This window comes from Botryllus schlosseri, chromosome 7 (genome assembly GCF_051294905.1).
Source record: "Botryllus schlosseri isolate E-star chromosome 7, Bs_hap1, whole genome shotgun sequence".
NCBI classification, from domain to species: domain Eukaryota; kingdom Metazoa; phylum Chordata; class Ascidiacea; order Stolidobranchia; family Styelidae; genus Botryllus; species Botryllus schlosseri.
The window spans coordinates 13303030-13321786 of record NC_137242.1 but is presented as its reverse complement, the minus strand read 5'-3'; the positions used below and the strand labels follow the sequence as shown (position 1 = coordinate 13321786).

Below are 18757 nucleotides of genomic sequence, written 5' to 3'. Positions count from 1 at the left end.
TTACTGCACTGCGTATACCACGTGACTCCTAAATGACATGTTTCCCTAAATTTATCGACTTTCATTACTTGTTGGCAATGTTTTGGACGCTGTTTCTTCTGCACAAGCTTCTATATCCTGGCCATAACATTACCCACAGCACATCGGAGATCACGTCCAGGGTCCACGCTCAATTAGACCCATCCGGTTCTTCGACTTAATGTCCAGCACTTCTGAAATCTATGCAGCATAACTTACTTGCATGAACTTGAAGTAGAGACAGTGATAGGAGCATATGATGGGCGGCGAATCGAAAAATATGCATCGTTCGTGCAAGGACTAGAAATCCAGCTATACGTTGCGAGTGTTACTGAAGTTATCCGCATGTAAATTGAGTGATCGTCGCGACAGCTGATCTTATACCTGAAGTCAATTTCGTTTACGGCTTCGAGTAAAGCCTTCTACGACGGTAACGGAGGCATTCGACGACGTAAATTCGGGAAACCGCTGTTCATTATCCCAACCTGAGAAATACACAAAGTAGGTAGTCACTATGTCCATTGGTAGTGTATACTTCAATCTCCGGATATTTCTTGTGTTTGATCGCGATCGTAACTTTACTACAGCTACTTAGAACCGATTAGAATGGTCCGTGTTATGACTTCAAACTTCAAACTTCAAATGGACATAAACCATTAGCTAGTAATCGTTACGAATTTAGACGTTATAGGGCGCCGGCGATGTAATATCGGATGTAATATCGTTAAATGCATTTTAATAGTTCCTTTAAAACGGCACAGCCAATCACATAGCCTTCGCGCTTGTTCTGTCGATCTCGTGACCGGAGCGTCGAGACTCGAGAGCCCACATTCAATAATTGCATCGATCACAACCACAACACGCTTTCATTTGTTTTGCTCGAATAGGGTCAAACGATCGTTCGCAAATCTCTATCGAGTTGCAGTCTCTTCTTGTAGCCTAAATTTCAATTCGTTTCTTTTGTTCTGGTAAAGTGGACTTAGAAATTATAATTTCCTAAAATATTTACATGTCCCCTGAAAAAGCCTGATGGCCCGGTGGCCCCCTACGGAACCATGGCCAACAGGTTGGGAATCCCTGTCCTAGGCTGTACCAAAATAAGCAAATGGTGTACCAATTTCACGGGTTGTACTGGGGTGTATCAGATACCGCATCATGATATAGGTTGATGACTATATAGAGCAGCAGCGTCGCCAAACTGTGGCTCTTTGAGCCTTTGACTGCGACTCTTTAATGATTGCCCCCATGCTCCGCCCATGCGTTTCGCCATTTGCTGAGGATGTTCAGCCAGATTAAAACTGATACATTCTATCACGTATTAACAATATGCATACTGTTTTGGTGTTGTTTCTTTCCTTGTGGTTTACGTGATACTTATCATTTGTTCAACAAGGAACTTGATAATAATTTATCACGGAAGCGTAGGTCACGATCATTCCCGGGCTAACAATGGTGAATACTGCTAAAGCTAGCAATAAATGCTGAGATGGGCCAATAATATGTCGTTGATCGATAATTGCAAGAAAAAGAATTATGAACAGGAAAATAGAACTTTAAAAACAGAATGGGAGGAAAAGTTGGCATTCTGAGATAATTATAATCAGGGCTGTGGAGTCGGAGTCGGAGTCGGAGTCGGTGGAGTCGGAGTTTGGCTAATATTCGCTTGATGGAGTTGGAGTCGGAGTCGTGGAAACTGTAGTGGCTGGAGTCGAAGTCGGAGTCGGAGTTTGGGAGAATGACCCTGACTCCGACTCCGACTCCAACTCCTTTATCATGAAAACAATTGCTTTCGAAGATATCTTTAAATTACTAATAATAACTATTATAAAATTTTTATGTATTGTATACCATCAATCACTGTTATTAGTAACGATACAGATCAGGGCGGCCAGACCGTGCCCCACAGGTCAAATGTGGCCCGCGAGAAGGTTTTGTGTGGCCTGCGAAGTAATTCTCGACATTAGATATAACATCAGGTAAATTGCAAGGCCAATCAAAATTTGATTAGCCAGGCCGCGAAATTTGATGATGACTATAACATCAGTTTCGCATCATTGGCGTAACCATGCAGGGGCCGGCCACATTCATCGCAAATTTTCTTATATGACCAAAAAGTAGAATATTCCGTAGCAGATTTATTTGCCTTGATATTTTTCTTAGCACTTCGCGTGATTTATTGTCACATTTCTTGTAGTTATTATTGGAAAACCTCTTGGAAATTATAAATACGAGTAATTTACAGAATTGAGTCCAACTATACTCGCAATTTACAGATAACGTGTCGTCCAGCATGCGATTTCGCTTGTGCGCTCGAAGCGAGATCGTCGGCGATGAAATAATTGCACAAAATGACAGAGTTATGATCACCGAAACTGTCGATATTGCTATGTCTAAAACGCCAAATTATCCTGTCCAACCCAAATGAGGCCATTGCTAAAGGCAATCCCCAATATATACAAGTAAGCTAATATAGGCCTATTTATTGATCGAATTCATTCATTTTGAAAAAATTCCGTGCTTCGCGCTACCAGGGCATGACTGCCCACTGTATAGTTGCACACTGAGTTTTCATGTTATAATTGTTATCAATTTCAAAGCGTAGTCATATAAGTCTTGTTTTCAATGTTACCGAATTCGGTTCTTTCCCATCGGGCGACTAAATAAATTATCAACTTTCAAGTTGCCCGCGCAATGGTTCGTAAACCCCATGTGGCCCATTGACCGAAAAGTTTCACCACCATTGACATAGATAGAATTGGACATTATTTGCAAATTACAATTCAGTTGCATAGAGCAAGAAAGAAGCAGTATGCATCTTCGCGATGCAGTCACAAATTATTGCAATTTTTGGAATGATACCATGATATTGTGACAGAGCCAATATATCGTCTGGTTGTAAATGTAAATGTAAATATAACCAAACGCTACTTCCGCTTGAAATATTTGTATAGTGCAGTTTAGCTGCCAGGGTCGAACAAATGATTAAGAAAGACTGCAAGTCCTAGTCTTTGAATACATGACTATGTGCATGTAGACTAGACACGTGCTATTAGACAACTTCCTAAATTTCGTTTATGACCAATGTCTATTAGTAGTGAATGTGTGTGTGCTTGTAATCAGTACAGTGTGTAATGAGAAAATCAATCAGATGCATGTCTGTATTAGTTGCTGACTCATACACAAGTGCATCACTTCGATTGTTTTATCTACATTTTATTATGCAGGATGGGATATATGTCGTGTTTGAAATGATTCAAACATATTAGCATATTAGAGAGTCCTTGTTATACAAACTGTTAAAATATGAAAAAGGAAGGAAATTTAGAAAGGCAATCTTTCATGCACAGTGAATAATTCGAGCTGTGCCACAATGAAACAATTTTGCATGCCATCGTTAATCATATATGTTTGCATATGTTTAATGGTTATATGATAGTCATTTAACCGTCAATGCGTGAAATTACCGTACTGAAATCGCCTTTCAATGCTTCTTTATAGCACCTGAAGGAACTGCTCCGTACTGCTTTGAAGTCATATTAGCCTGATTTCAAACACCATGAAGCCCAGGTGGAGACGTATCGCATCACCGCACAATAATAAACTTCATTCGATAGCCTAGATTTCATTGTGACAGAATACATTAGTATTTTAGAATTTTTGTGTCGCGGGTTGTGGCTCTTTTAAAACTATAAGATTTTTGACATACAGCTCGCGCAGCAAGCAGGTCTGCCCACCCCTAATAGCTATCATAATAAATATGCAAGGACAGATTAATATTCTTTTGCAGCTTCCAGAAGGTTTTGCAAACATTGCAATGTTACCTATGACCTTTCAATTCCAAATTTTCGTCACTTCCACAAGCCTTAAAAAACAAATATTCAGTGCAATTCGGTTTATTAGCAATATTTATCAGTTCAATACATCACAAAAATTGCGATACAGTGGAAAGATATGCGAAGGTTTCGAAACGACTTGAAGTAGTCGTAGGAATCAGGCACCCACCTTGGCCTAGTCGATGTAAAGAGGAGGCATGCACACTGAATGACCAGTAAAATAAGACGATATAGAAAAAAGCAAGCGACAAAAAAATGGGTTGGCATGTCATGGAAGGCGAGACCGATATCTCAGGTCGTGGTACTGTAATCTTGACGACGAACTAGTATTTATTTAGTAGTAATTGCTTGTATTTCAACTTGAATGTGGACATGCTGGTCGGCTGTCGGATGGCCGGCGGGATACTGTTCAACATGTCAGGTCCGGCAGATTTGATAGAGCGATGAACTTTTCGGTCGATAATATGATATTTGGACGACGTGGACGCGCGTGTGTTGTACTTGTGAGCTTTTCATTCCGAGGTAAAGAAGTCATTGAAATATTCGGGGCAATGACCGCAGGGGAACTGATACAAAGACTTGGCGATTTCTAGTTTCCGCATATCTTCTATGTTTGGGACAACGAATCTCTTCAGCAGCCATTTGTTGGATGGACATGGACATTGGACAACCAGGAGCCTTTGGGCAGCGATACGTTTGTGTCGATGGGCCTACCCGCGGTAATTAAATGGCTAACCGTCGATTAAAATCAGATGGCTGGATATAATATTATCTCAAACTGCTACATGTTCTACCCACTGACCTTGCACAATCACAAACTAGATTATTATCAATCGTGTTCCCAATTTATAGGTTTTGCGGACCCCTGAAACGCTTCATTAAGCTCCAGATTGAGTATCATTGTTTCAATCGTGGTCCGCGCGGTAGTCTCGAGCGCTGAATATATTCATATATTCCTATACTATAGTAGCCTATTAACTATTTACGTATTTAGCGTATTTTACGTATTTACGTAGGCTATATAGCAGGGTTCTCAAACATACGGCGGGCCAGACGATTTCATGCGATCCGCGAAGCAATTCTGGATAAATTGAAAATTTCATGTATTATCAGGCACAGCTTACAAAATGTGCCAAAAAAGGCTATTCACAGTCAAGAACGCCAATGCGAAACCTTTGTGTGTATGTTACACAGAGAATATAATAGTTACACCAGGGGTCACCAACGCGCAGCCCGCGATCTCATTTGTAATTTGAGATCATGGAAGAACGACAAGTAAAACATTTTCAGATATTGAAATTGATTTCAGTTTCAAAATATCGATGTTGTTATTTCAAAATAAGTTATTCCCCCGCGCCCAACATCACTATTCCTTTCTAGTTGAAATGGCTTCGGTGATGGAAACAGCATTCCGTCAAGGGAGAATCAACTGATATGAATGTGGAAATACTGCCTTGACGTGCAATGGCCCAGCTGTACTCGAATATAATAGACTCGGATCGGTTCCATCAGTGTCTCGGTTTCGCCAAGTCCGACGCTTAGCTTTACCATGGTCACAGTTGTCAGCATATAGATATATAAGTATCCCCGATAAAAGTTGGTTCCCTCATGGCAGTGACGTAGGCTGCTGAATGATGCAATGTTGCGATGGCTAACGACGTCAGATTGTGGTGCAAGATTATTTCACCTTATAAACCACCAGAACAATTTCTTTGGCCATTTCAATGCGAACAACACAGGCGGCTGATCACGGTAAGTTTAGAGGAGTACTGCGGTTTTGCTGATTCTAAAAATAGATTTGGCATCATTTCAGATTAAACATGCACCAGTTGGAAATTCTCCGAAGAAGCACATGTAGTTTTCGATTCTCTAAAACTGAACGAGACCGGGCATTTTTATGTAAGAGGTATGTATCATGTACTTGTGTTGTGATCTTTAACTACAGCTTCATGTCGTCGAAATCGAAAATCTTACTAACTCAAGAGCCACTCGACGTCATGCCGATATTTTGGAACAGGGAATTTTGGACTATATCCGTTTCACTTCCCTAGACGAACACAGCTTTATCAAATCATGCACTGAGCGCGTGATTTGGTCATCGTGTTGCATCAGCCAAATTGTCATTCAGACGTTTTCGCTATTCCTCCGCGCTCGTAATTAGATCATAATCTATATTCTTTTACATCTTGTTTATACCATATTCTATACAGCAATATTCATGTTCGCCTGATATAGGTCTTTTATGTATTTTCTATTTTTCATAAACCGACTGTACCAAGTTGAGAGTACAGAGTAGATTGATGAGTTAGATGAGAATACTAAAGCGGATGCGGATGAATATTTGTGACGTACATGGAGGTGTGTCTGCCACGCACCATGTAGGAGTTGTTGTCGTTGGTGATCAGAAGAATTCATTCGACTTTGTCTTTCGACAGTTAAGCGTGTTATAATTTCGTGAAGAAGCGGCCAAAGATGGCCTTCTAAGCGTAAGACGGCAATGGCGCCCAATGCATCACGGCAGTGCTGCAAAATGTTGTAAGTTATTGAGCTTTACTTTGAAACAGCGATTTAGCTGTGCATCCGTGTTGCATCGGTTATAAATTGTATTTTTCTTTAGTCCCAAGGAAAATGGCATTTTCGACCTGAGTCATCATTCTCATAGCCACGACGGCTTTACAACAAGCATATACTATGGATTTAAGTTTTGGAGATTACGATTGCCCCATTACGGGGTTTTTGGGGAGTGACCTCGCACCCCCTATCGGATTCGACGCGTCTGGCGGCATCGACTGTTTTGATGTGCTGGGCATTGATGTATATAGCTCTACTGCTAAAGGCTTACGATTTGACGAATCCGTTGAAGGACAAGGTTAGTTACCGTGACGCTAACTTGTTTGGTATTGAATAAATCTTTATGGCATTCGTTTTTCCTTCAGATCTGCTCGGAGCAAAGGTTCCAACTTCAGATGAAGTATCAGAGTGCAGCTTCGGGGAGACACTTTCGCCCGTTTTCGACCCAAGTTCGATATTTGATCTCGAATCGTTGTTTGCAGACACTCAACCCCCACCCTTTGTCCCAACTGAATGGGCTACGTCACGTGTGGAGTCTTCAGGGGCTTCTTTAGCCGATTTCTCGTTCGCGTCGTTCAAAATCCAGAATGCAATTTCCGCCCCTGACTCGCCCGACTCTGGATTCGTCTCCTTGCAATCCCCACATTCGTCAGTTTCTGACGGAGAGCCTTCGCCTTGCGCGACCCCTTCGCCTGTCATGGTCACAGAGCCAACCAATGTACCTGACCTTCAAGTATCTCCCGAAGACTTGAAGTATCTGGAAAGCTTGTGGCAGGAAAACGCTACGGGCCTCAGTACTACTTCTGTGCCACAAAGTGGCGCACAGGCGCTACTGACGACTGTCGTTCTTGACTCCGCCACTCAGCAGACAGCGAAATCATCGCCTGCTAGAAAGTTGTCCGGGAGACCTTCAAAATCCCTATCCGCTAGCGAAAAGAAGGAACGAAAGCGGGCTCAAAACAAAAGTGCTGCTACTCGGTACCGCGAGAAGAAGAGGGCAGAGGCGCAAGTCGTCTACAGCGAGCAGACGCAGATGGAAGACAAAAACCGGGCTCTTAAAGAAAAAGTAACGCTGCTATCGAAAGAGATACAGTACATGAGAGAACTGTTAATTGAAGTCTACAGGGCGAAGGGAATGGTGTTGTGATCAATTTGTCGTTTGTTTCTCCACGTCCTTCGTTTTATTTATTATTCCAACTATCTTTTTTGTCAATACAATTTTGCGCGTAATCGAATGACTTATTTTTTGCTGGTGCCGTCGGCGACCGGGTTATAGGTGATTGTTCAGCTGCCGGGGAAGTAGCTTGAGGAATACTGTAGGCCTCACGAGCATTGGGTTGTGAGAGATAGGTCTGAATCTTGTACGCAGGTCAATTGTTTCGGGGGGGACTGCGTTGAAATGTCTTGCGCTTAAGCTCCGCAATTTTTACCGTAGAGCAGTGGTTCTCAAACTTTTTAGACGCCCCCCCTTCATGATAGCGAAAAATTTAAGATGAAGTTCTCAAATATGAAATTCGCAGTAGGCCTATACACGGAGCAAAAACTATAAATTGGAGGTAAATCACACGGAACGCGAATTTTTTTCAGTTGATCGCAACATCGCGCCCATTTCAGATGCTTTCACGCCACCCGTTTGGGAACCTCTGCCGTAGAATAGAATGACTCCCAACTGCTTCGAACAACGTTTAGTAATGATTGGGCGACGTTTGACAGCTGTAGCTCCATTATCAGTGAATGCAAACGCGTCTTCCCGTTCCGTTCTGGTATCCTGCTAATATGTTGTTAATATGAGCGGGGGAGACAGTGTAGAGCAGGGGTGGGCAAACTACGGCCCGCGGGCTGCATGCGGCCCGCCACACCGTTCTGTGCGGCCCGCGAGAGTCTACATAAACTTTTTTTTAATATTTATGAAATCAATACTTCGAATTAATGCAGGGACTTAAACTTTTTAGTATTTCACCATGATATTTTTAAGGAAGTGGTTCTCAAGCTGGTGGGGGTGAAAGTATCTTAAGAAGGGCGCGAAGCTGAGATCAACCGAAAAAATATTTCGCACTCTGCGCGATTTACATCCAGTTCACAGTTGTTGTTCTGTATTTAGTCTCAATTTCATATGTAGCGACCCCGTTACGGCGTATACCGGTAGCAATAACGGGGATCGCGGGTGTGTTACTGGGCTCGGGACCCTGTCTCTTTGCAACTGCCGCCTGCTCAAATGACTCTTATAATCACGGCACAACAGACAACACCACAAGTCTATGCGGGTATAAGATTATATTAATACGACACACGAAACTCATAATAAACGATACTCACGGACACATAACGGAACCCAAACGATCTATAACGCCTATACGATACACTCTGCACAGGAAACTGTAACAAAACTCCACACAAGCCTCACGCACAAGCACACCCATCAGCCTAAACCTAGCCCAGCAGCAGTCTTGCCATCTACAAGCGAGTACGAACTACCAACGGGGCAACATCACTCCCTAGGTGCTCGCGCAGCACCGTCAGTGACTAGGCCGTGCCCCAGCCAACCATCCGCGCAGAGATTCGACCGGTACATCCAACTCAAGCCCGCCAATACAAGACCAACTACCTACTACTTCACACCCCAACTGCCTTACACCACCACTACTTCACGCTGCTGCCCCAAACTACTAATACTTCACGCTACCAAACACAGAGACATACTCACTCGCATCCATCTTCAGCCACGCTCTCAGCCAACTCTCCCACTCAACATCACTCAACACGCGGTCTCCAGCCATACCACGCGCAACAATATTCCAAACGGAAAATACCGAACATTCTGGAAACCTCGGGTTTCCACACTACCCCGGCCTATTTTGATTGAGATTTTCTCAAACAAAATCGAAATCACTAATTGCCCAATCCCAAAACATTACGCTCCAGTCCACAAACAGCTTACAATAACAAGAATACGCTTGGCCTCAGAGACTGCTCCCCGACATCAAAGTCCGCCGCACTAGTTCCGACTGCATTCCACAGCTTGCCATGGCCACCGTCCAAGCTGCCCTCGGGTGAATGCGAATCCACCATCAACTAATCACGGTTCCCGGAAGGAGACGCCTGATTCTCCGCCGCCGACACACACTGACGAACTTGTCACCGTCATCAGTGCCTGAGCCAACCCTGCGCTTCGACACGGCCCACGCCAGGGCTATCGGCTACGACCGCTCCGCTTGACCAGCAATCCAGCATACACATTTATTGAAGCTTCAGCAATCAACGTCACTTGCCCAGTTATCTTCAGCCATCCGCCTCTATACTGCGCTCCGCCAGCACATAACCCCAGGCTCAGTCGCATCTTCGAGTCTCGCTCAAGTACTCCAAGCGCTGGTTGCAATTCTTCACAGCCAATCCACTCAATATAATTGGCCTCCACTTTGTACTTCGTAGTAGCCAAACCAGTACGAACGCTCGTTCCCATTCTTCACGTCATAAACGAATACACTGAACACTCGGCCACCGCAGACACAATAACAAACAGCTATTCCAAACGTTCGTTCAAAAGCTTCACCTTTCTTATACGATATACCGGCACTCGATAGTCGACATAATATACGCATGCATAGCAGCGGCAATCACAAAGATAAACAAGGTCCTGGCGTGCTCGCCAAAATTTGTAGCGACCCCGTTACGGCGTATACCGGTAGCAATAACGGGGATCGCGGGTGTGCTACTGGGCTCGGGACCCTGTCTCTTTGCAACTGCCGCCTGCTCAAATGACTCTTATAATCACGGCACAACAGACAACACCACAAGTCTATGCGGGTAAAAGATTATATTAATACGACACACGAAACTCATAATAAACGATACTCACGGACACATAACGGAACCCAAACGATCTATAACGCCTATACGATACACTCTGCACAGGAAACTGTAACAAAACTCCACACAAGCCTCACGCACAAGCACACCCATCAGCCTAAACCTAGCCCAGCAGCAGTCTTGCCATCTACAAGCGAGTACGAACTACCAACGGGGCAACATCACTCCCTAGGTGCTCGCGCAGCACCGTCAGTGACTAGGCCGTGCCCCAGCCAACCATCCGCGCAGAGATTCGACCGGTACATCCAACTCAAGCCCGCCAATACAAGACCAACTACCTACTACTTCACGCCCTAACTGCCTTACACCACCACTACTTCACGCTGCTGCCCCAAACTACTAATACTTCACGCTACCAAACACAGAGACATACTCACTCGCATCCATCTTCAGCCACGCTCTCAGCCAACTCTCCCACTCAACATCACTCAACACGCGGTCTCCAGCCATACCACGCGCAACAATATTCCAAACGGAAAATACCGAACATTCTGGAAACCTCGGGTTTCCACCACTGAGCTATATAAACACTGGAGTGCGTTACTCGCGATATTTGCGTGATCAATTGGCCGCCATCTTTGGGTTAAGTTGATGGTTGCGCGTTAAGCTGGTAGTCAAGGCAGAAAAGGTTGGTTGATGTGACTGTTTTGATTACTCTTTGGCCTGGACATATCGATTTCGATGGTTCGGACAAGATAAGGTTATATATGTGTCATTGTATGTATTCATTTGCAAATATCTTCCTGATGTAGATTGCTTAACTCGTTGTATCCAGGTAAATAAACATATGCTTCTGCTCCAAAATTCCTGCTGGCCTTGAGTGCTGTTTTCACAATTACTGGGATAAGTCAATGTCATGGCATTGATAATTCGATTTGGATATGATACCGTTAATCCTAAGGGAGCTTGATAATGTTGTCTTCTCTATCCCTACAGTGTCAGGTACTGTGTATGGCAATTTGATTTGGATATGATGCCATTAATCCTGAGGGAGCTTGCTGATGTTGTCTTTATACTCATTATAGCTTCAGTTTCATGTACTGCGTCCTCGAATTGTTGTTACAAGCACACACTGTAATTTACTATTCTTACGAATCTTGAAAACCAGCAAACAGGCACATCTCAAGTATAAATAATTACCAAGCTATCAAATGATTGCAATGGATATTGTCAGATTTGTTGTTATTTCCCAGGTACTGTATCTATAGGTAGTAAAAGCATATATGGCTATGACCACCAGCTTCAAGTTATTACCGGAGACTGCCTCAGAATCAGCCTGGCCTCGATTCAAAATCTTCTCACTACAATGGCGCTGATGTCAGTGCTATCGCTGCCAGCTACGTGGTGGCTATGAATACCACTGGCGGAGGAAAATTCAGCATCATGTGACATGACAAAGGCACAGCTACAATCAAAGTTATACGATCTAATTGTTATTCTACTTATTCATTGTGTCAAAGTAGTCGTAATAAATCGTAGAAAGTGAGGATATGTGAGTTATGTGTAGCAATATGGGTTAGCGATTTCTGCAGAGGTGATCAAATGAGAGAAATAATATGAGAGATACAAGATGAATGCATGAGTCGGTATTTAGATCGGGGTAGAATTGCGTAGTACTCACTGAAATTGACGCTATGTTGGTTACAACAATCTGCACTCGGAGTTTATTATCGTTATTGATTTGATCAGATCAATCCTCGATGAAAAGATAGCGAGGTAATCTACACCCACCCACCTTTCGTTGCCTGCTAGATGAAGCATTCCTATCTGGTGCATTTTCGGATCAACCATTTCTGGGATCACGCAGTTGCTGCCTACCTGATCCCTTTTTTCCCTAACGAACGATACATTACAACCTGGCTTTCGATCAACCATTTCTGGGATCACACGAAATACCGCGCTGTACGGTCTAGTACCCAAACTTTCGTTTTCAGAAACACTAGCTTCAGTCATGAGAAACGCAAGGTTATGAATGATTTTTCTATTAAAATAAGTACCATAAAAAAATTAAAAACAGATATATATTAATTAATTGTTATTGACTTGACGTCACCTCGACGTAATTGAGGATGATCTGAAAGTAAAATGTGGGATAAGTTAGGGCTGCGGTCGTGGAGAACTGCTTCACCTGTTTGTGCTTTACAATAACGTTTCTTATCTTGAAGTGTTGCTGGTCTTGCTTGCCGTTTGTTGGAAGCCTGAAATTCACGAATTTCACATCAACAGAGGCTAGGGTAAGGGTATACTCATATAAACTTAACTTTAGAAGTAAATATATAAATGTCTACTGTACCTTTGACCTCATATATTTCGGAAAGTTCAGAAATCTCGTTGGCACCGCATTCTCCCTCAAACGTATCAACTGGCCCACATGGTAAATGGCACTTTCCGGAAAATGATCGGAGCAGATAACTGACGATCTTGATGGGACCCAGTTTTTTCTTTTTATGCTTTCTAACCATCTTCCTTTCAGCGATTCATTAGTAGGAAAGCTTCATTATATGGAGCATTGTATGAAGCAAAGCACACTAAATAGTCAATTCTTTGTTATGAGCTATGATAAAAGCAGAAGGGACATAAAATAACTTGTCTGATAAAATTATACATCTGCCACTTTTCACTCCATAGGCTATTGTATTCAAGATTGACGCAGCCTTCTAAAGCTAAAGCAGTTCAAAGGTAAACCTTGAAAAATATTTTTGAATAAATAAATTGACAGTTTCGCACAAAGCTATAAGGACTAAAGATGAACTCGACTATGGAATTTGCAAATTCCACAGTATTTGTTTAGCATCTGAAAAATATATCATGTTTTAACTATGCTGATGAAAACCCATCTAGGCCATCAATTGAATCTTTTCCTTGTATTCCTATACTCTTGCCTACATAGCATAAGCAAGAATTGAATACTAAACTGATTATTGGCCGAACTGCTTGTACTCGATCATGGACAAAATACGAAGAGTGAGATGGACATTATTACAGATATTGATGATGAACATTACATAGTGGATATGGTGACACGGATTTCTGCTGGTAGTCTGGTCTGGTCATTTCATTCATATAGCTGCAACGAAATGTTCTGCTATCACTTTACCATGACCTGTTCATTACAACTGTGACTGATCTGGGCATGTCTGGCTGCTATGCTTATTCTGTTATTCACTTACCGGTGAAAATTTCTGGGGTATCGACGCTTTACCATCGACTCTTCATCACTACTGCCGTTACTATTACTTCTCCCATACGACTCACTGGATATCTTCTTCCGCCTTTTACTACACCCATAGGCACAGCAAAGGCTACCACTACCACCTGATGAACGTACTATCTTCGACATGTCGAATTACACAGAACATCAATATACTGACACGAGATATTGGGCTGAAACAAATCCTGAATGTTAGAATAATTAGTCATTCAAAGCTCTATACGCATACAATACTACAGAACCAACACGAATCAAATATATTCGAACACTGACCGCTTTTCCATAAGCCCCTGTACTAAATCGATTAACCGAGCACCCACAATGCATCTGCGCATTGGGATCACGCAAATTTGCTTAGCCGGAGATAGCAGTAGTTCGGGGCTTGGTTTCCACACATATTTAAAAATCTCTCATCCACAGTCGTAGCCTTCCATGCCATCAAACTACCCGTTAGGTGTGCTAGCATCATGGTTAATTGCGTTTTGTGATATGACGATAAAGGGGACACGTAATGTTTCAACATCGTAAGGGGGCAAAGTTTGGTCTCTTGCAAAGTTTGAAAACCACTGTTCTAAGGTAAATACTTCCTAGATTATTTTTTATGTTTAATGTCTGGCGCGACATCCCGATAATAAAGCTCACGCAGTTTGAAAAATTCAAACTGTTAAAAGTCACAGAAATCCAAAACGAGATTGACGAAATTCGGGTCACAAGTGTGATTTCAGATAGGCCACTCCAGTTTCAATTTTATCAGTGATGTTCTTATAAAAAACGATTCGCGCTTGCCTTAGGTAGATTCGTTCTCTGTATGCATAGAATTAGGGTATATATATTTTATCCACACACAATAGAAGCGTGTTTGAAGCTAACATGGTTGGTTATGATGCTGTCAGCATTGTGTATCCAGGAACTGAACCAAAGTGGAATTAACAAATCTATGAACTGATCGCTGCTGACAGATTTAAATTCAAATCCTATTTTAAGAATTGGTACCACCGACTTTCATCCCTATAGTTTTGACAAATTGGTTGTTGAGGTCGACCAGCCTATGAAATCTCGCCACTGTTTCTGGCGCATGTACGATATCATCAACGAAATGCTTGGTTTGTTTTAAATAAGCATCTACATGTCCTCACTATATATTCAAATACCAATATTGCGTTTTGGTTTATAATCCCAATTTTATATAGTGCGGCCCGCGAATGGATTCAGATGTTGAATGCGGCCCGCGGGCTCAAAAGTTTGCCCACCCCTGGTGTAGAGGTTACGGTAAGCGTCCACCAATCTGACGGACCGGGTTCGATTCCCGTCGGAGGTTTATCTGGGCTCCTCTTCCCTCGCCGTTGCCGTTCTTACGGCGACAAAAAAGCCCAATAGAATACCCGACGAAAGAATAAGCACTCACAAGGAATGGAAAGAACTGCTAGAAAGGACCGCGGCTTCGAAAAAGACTAACATCGAAAAGAACTGTGATATCGGGCGCTCTAGGCTGAGATGGGTGTTAGAGTAAAGGATCGCTACTGACGCGTGTCGTTCGCCATCGTCCTATCTGTGACTGTGACATCATCATCATCATCAAAATTAGCAATTTTATCAGTTCAATACACCACAAAAAATGTGATACAATGAATAGACAGTAATGATGTCGAAGCGACTTGGAGTAGTCTATGGAATCAGACACCCAACCTTCTTCGACTCAACGCCCCCTTTTCAAGCTCAACGTCGATAAACGCCCCCAAATTTTTTGTGAACCGACAAATCGGTATACAATCTGTAATCATCGGCGGGTTGACTAAAAAAAGGTCAACTTTTCGGTTCGTTGTCGAATTTTACACTTTTGCAACTAAATTTCAGTGGGTTGACTAAAAAAAGTCATTTTTTCCGACTTGACTCCAACATAGCCGTTTTAACGCGTCATCGCCCCCCTATCGTCCCCTTCGCTATTTTCGACCCCTGTCGCCCCCTTTGTCCATTTTCGCCCCCCAATCGCCCCTTCGTCATTTTCGCCCCCCTATAGGCCGCCAAATCGCCCACGTTGGCGAACCACTGGCCTAAGCGATGTAAATAAGAGGCATATGCACACTGAATGAAAGTAAAGAAGACAGTATTGAAAAAGAAAGCGACAAGAATACGGCGGCGTGTCATGGGAAGCGAGATCGATAGGTCAGTCGTGGTCCGGTAATCTTGAAGATGGACTGTATTTATTTAGTAGGAATTGCTTGTATTTCGACTTGAATGTGGATATGCTCGTCGACTGTCGGATGGCCGGCGGGATACTGTTCCACACACCAGGTCCGGCATATTTTATAGAGCGATGATCTTTTCGGTCGATCATATGATATTTGGACTACATGGACGCGCGTGTGTTGTAGCCTACTTGTGCGCTTTTGATTCCGAGGTAAAGAAGTCATTGAAATATTCGGGGCATCGACCGCAGTGGAACTGATACATAAACTTGGCGATTTTTAGTTTCCGCATATCTTCTATGTTTAGGCCGTCGAGTCTCTTCAGTAGCGACTTGTTGGATGGGCAGCCATAGGCCCCGTTGGGGCCCTAGCTATGATTCGGAGTAGCCTACTTTATGTTGTAGTTTTTGCAGTGGCTTGAGTGCAGTTTTACTGGCAGCCCCCCAACAGAGGATACCATAATGTAACTTCGATTGGATTAAGGATTTAAAGAGTATCTCAGAAGAACCCATGCTGGCATGAAGCGCCTAAGGCTGTAGAACAGGCCGCACTTCGGTGATAATTTAGTGTCTAGGGACTGAGACTCTTCCAGGACATCATGTTCGAGTCCAGTAAAACCCCGAGATATTTGGCATTATCTGTGTTGGAAACGGGCTGACCAGCTATATTAACGGTTAGGTTATTTTTTGGATTTACTGTCAGCAATTGGGATTTCGAAGCGTTTGTGTCTTATATCGCATTGTACATTGCTTGTGACTTAATGTTCTGATAAAAATTATAACCCAACTATGTTATGTTATGATTTCTCAATGATATTTTCTAGGCTTAAGCTCTGCAGTATTGTCAGTAAGCCAACAAATACGAAGACAATAAAAGGGTCCTATTGACCAGCGGTTCCTAACCGCCGGTCCCGGTCCGTGGAAACTTTCCTGTCGGTCCACAAAATATATTATAATTTTAAATCTCGATTTTAAAATACAAGAAGTGTTGCGTGCTTGTCCATTAATTAGAGATATGAAACATCAAATTTTAAATTAATTCAGAAGTTTCTTAGGTATTTATCATGTTATATCGAGTTTAATTTGGTTTAATTTGGAGTTAGCATATAGCCTACCTCTAGCGAATAGAGTGCGTATTTCCACCCGCGTATCACCCCTGATATACGGGTGTGAATATATACACACCTATGGCGCACGAAATCAGAATCCTAACTTTGATGTATACCGCGGTATAAATAGTGTACAACATTTTAATCCAAATTATGCGTGCACGTAGGCACGTTGGATTTATATGACCGCGATATAATTCTGAGTTAGGTTCTGTTTATGTGTACCACCCTTTCCGGCCCTTTGGGTGTGAATATACACATTCTTTTCGCTAATATAGTGTACGTCATAGTGACGCGAGTATGGCATGAAAGATCATTTATATGTAGAGGGGTACCATATGTCCTATTTCAACAGGATTTTTCCCATTTTCTTAGCCGAAGCAAACTGTCCGCCGAGGATGCCCAAATGTCCTCTTTTTCCGTCTCCTTGTTTTTCTTTCAACGAGAGTTAAGAGATTCGACAGCGAAGACTAAAAAGATCAAGGCCGTTTTTCTGGCCTTTTCATGAGGTCAACTCTCCCGCGAATCGAATAATCTGTTTAAATTACTTTCCTGTTTTTACTTCTATTATTGTTCCAATCAAAAGTTACAATATGACATCATCTGTTGAGGGACTGCCAGTGTTAGCGCACCGATGCCCTGCAAAAACTACAAAATCAGATCCTCCGTATCACAGCCAGGGACCCAAGGGATTGGACGTCCTAAACGTAAAATATATGCGAAATTAGAAATTGTCAAGTTTATGTATCAGTTCCACTGCGGTCACTGCACCGAAAATTTCAATGACGTCTTCACTTCTCGGTATCAAAAGTGCATATAAGTACAACACACGCGCGTCCACGTCGTCCAACTATCATATGATCGACGTAAAAGATCATCGCTCCATCAAATATGCCGGACCTGCAGTGTTGAACAGCATTTCGCCGGCTATCCGACAGTCGTCAAGCATGTCCTGTCCACATTCAACCACAGTAGTGGTATAATCCACAGATACATGAGTGGGTTACGGGTTCGAGTCCGACCGAGGTCGACTCCCAGAATTCCAACCTAAGTGTTGGAGGATTATGTAGGCTCCTTCTCGCCCTCTCACCCGCGTAAGCGGTGTCTTACAATAGAACACTGGGTCAAGTCGAAATACACTCTAGATCTATAGTGTAAAAATACTAGGAGTAGCGCCACTGTCTATTGGGTATGTGCATTATTAGGGGGGTTGTTCAAGAATGACATTTTTCCGGATTCTGGGGATTCTCTGATTAAACTGTTAGGTTGCTTAAAAAAACGTTGCACACCAAATTTGACTTGATTCCAACAATGGTAGATATGAACGCACATGAGTTGAATTTACTAAGAAAATAGTTATTTTTTTCAAATTTTAATGTCAATCCCCTGAAATTAACAATTTTTGCTCACTTACAATCGGTAGAAGTTATTGCGTGCAGTGGAAAATTTTGGATTTATAAATATGCCTATAACCTGTACGGTGGCAGGTAATCCCATAATTAATAACGAAAAACTCATATAACTTCGCTTTTCTACGGGTTGGAATTGCGTCGAGTTTGTTTGCATCGTTTTTTTAACAGCTTCTTGGAGGTACAGAACTTCAATATACAATTGAATAGTATATTTATTAGGGTTGTCCAAAATTTGGAAAATCTTAAAAATACCCCGTGATTGTGTCTCATTCCATAGATAGCTTATCAATGACCCGATACCGTAATTTGTGTGATCTTATTAGGCTCAAGCTGTAATATATCTTAGGTGACGTTTTGAATGATATTGGAATCGGCTGAATCAGCGGGTTATGCTTGGCACTCATCAGATGCTTACAGTAAATTGAATTCACTTGTAAGTGTTGCTAAAGTCCCTAATGATAACGCACACTCGCACAGGCTATGCCCAATGTGGTATGTCAAAGTCCCTATTGATCCCGCAGAAATTAGGTGTAAAGATAATCACAGACTAT

General features: G+C 42.5%; 3 protein-coding genes across 6 annotated transcripts in view; 1 reads left to right on the top strand and 2 right to left on the bottom strand.

The window, feature by feature from the left end:
* LOC145443775 (E-selectin-like) overlaps nt 1-18757 on the bottom strand; it is a 41053-nt gene that overhangs the window by 19297 nt on the left and 2999 nt on the right. For both annotated transcript variants that reach the window (XM_080321730.1, XM_080321731.1), the window contains exon 2: nt 238-503. In XM_080321730.1, the coding sequence (XP_080177856.1) occupies nt 238-304 (67 nt within the window). In that variant the 5' untranslated portion in view covers nt 305-503. The remainder of the gene's footprint in view (nt 1-237; nt 504-18757) is intronic.
* On the top strand, nt 5579-7652 carry LOC145443254 (uncharacterized). Of its 3 annotated transcripts, XM_080321242.1 has the most exons (5): nt 5579-5603; nt 5665-5757; nt 6287-6386; nt 6469-6720; nt 6788-7652. In XM_080321242.1, exons 4-5 carry the CDS (start codon nt 6543-6545, stop codon nt 7567-7569), a joined length of 960 nt encoding a protein of 319 aa, XP_080177368.1. In that variant the 5' UTR covers nt 5579-5603; nt 5665-5757; nt 6287-6386; nt 6469-6542; the 3' UTR covers nt 7570-7652. The 3 variants fall into 3 exon arrangements, with proteins under 3 accessions (XP_080177368.1, XP_080177370.1, XP_080177367.1); XM_080321244.1 differs by lacking the exon at nt 5579-5603 and having other exon boundaries at nt 5686-5740; XM_080321241.1 differs by lacking the exons at nt 5579-5603; nt 5665-5757 and having other exon boundaries at nt 6236-6386.
* LOC145443412 (THAP domain-containing protein 5-like) lies at nt 10191-13896 on the bottom strand. The gene is made up of 5 exons (XM_080321380.1): nt 13460-13896; nt 12583-12781; nt 12418-12487; nt 12025-12166; nt 10191-10218 (listed from the first exon to the last, which is right to left on the bottom strand). Exons 1-5 carry the CDS (start codon nt 13627-13629, stop codon nt 10191-10193), a joined length of 609 nt encoding a protein of 202 aa, XP_080177506.1. The 5' UTR covers nt 13630-13896.

Coding starts and splice junctions, on each gene's coding strand:
- LOC145443254 (XM_080321242.1), top strand. CDS start 6,543: ATGGATTTAAGTTTTGGAGATTACGATTGCCCCATTACGGGGTTTTTG. Junction 6,721..6,787: donor CGAATCCGTTGAAGGACAAG/GTTAGTTACCGT, acceptor TTTTTCCTTCAG/ATCTGCTCGGAGCAAAGGTT.
- LOC145443412 (XM_080321380.1), bottom strand. CDS start 13,629: ATGTCGAAGATAGTACGTTCATCAGGTGGTAGTGGTAGCCTTTGCTGT. Junction 12,782..13,459: donor TACCCCAGAAATTTTCACCG/GTAAGTGAATAA, acceptor CATATAATGAAG/CTTTCCTACTAATGAATCGC. Junction 12,167..12,417: donor TTATTGTAAAGCACAAACAG/GTGAAGCAGTTC, acceptor GTGTGATCCCAG/AAATGGTTGATCGAAAGCCA.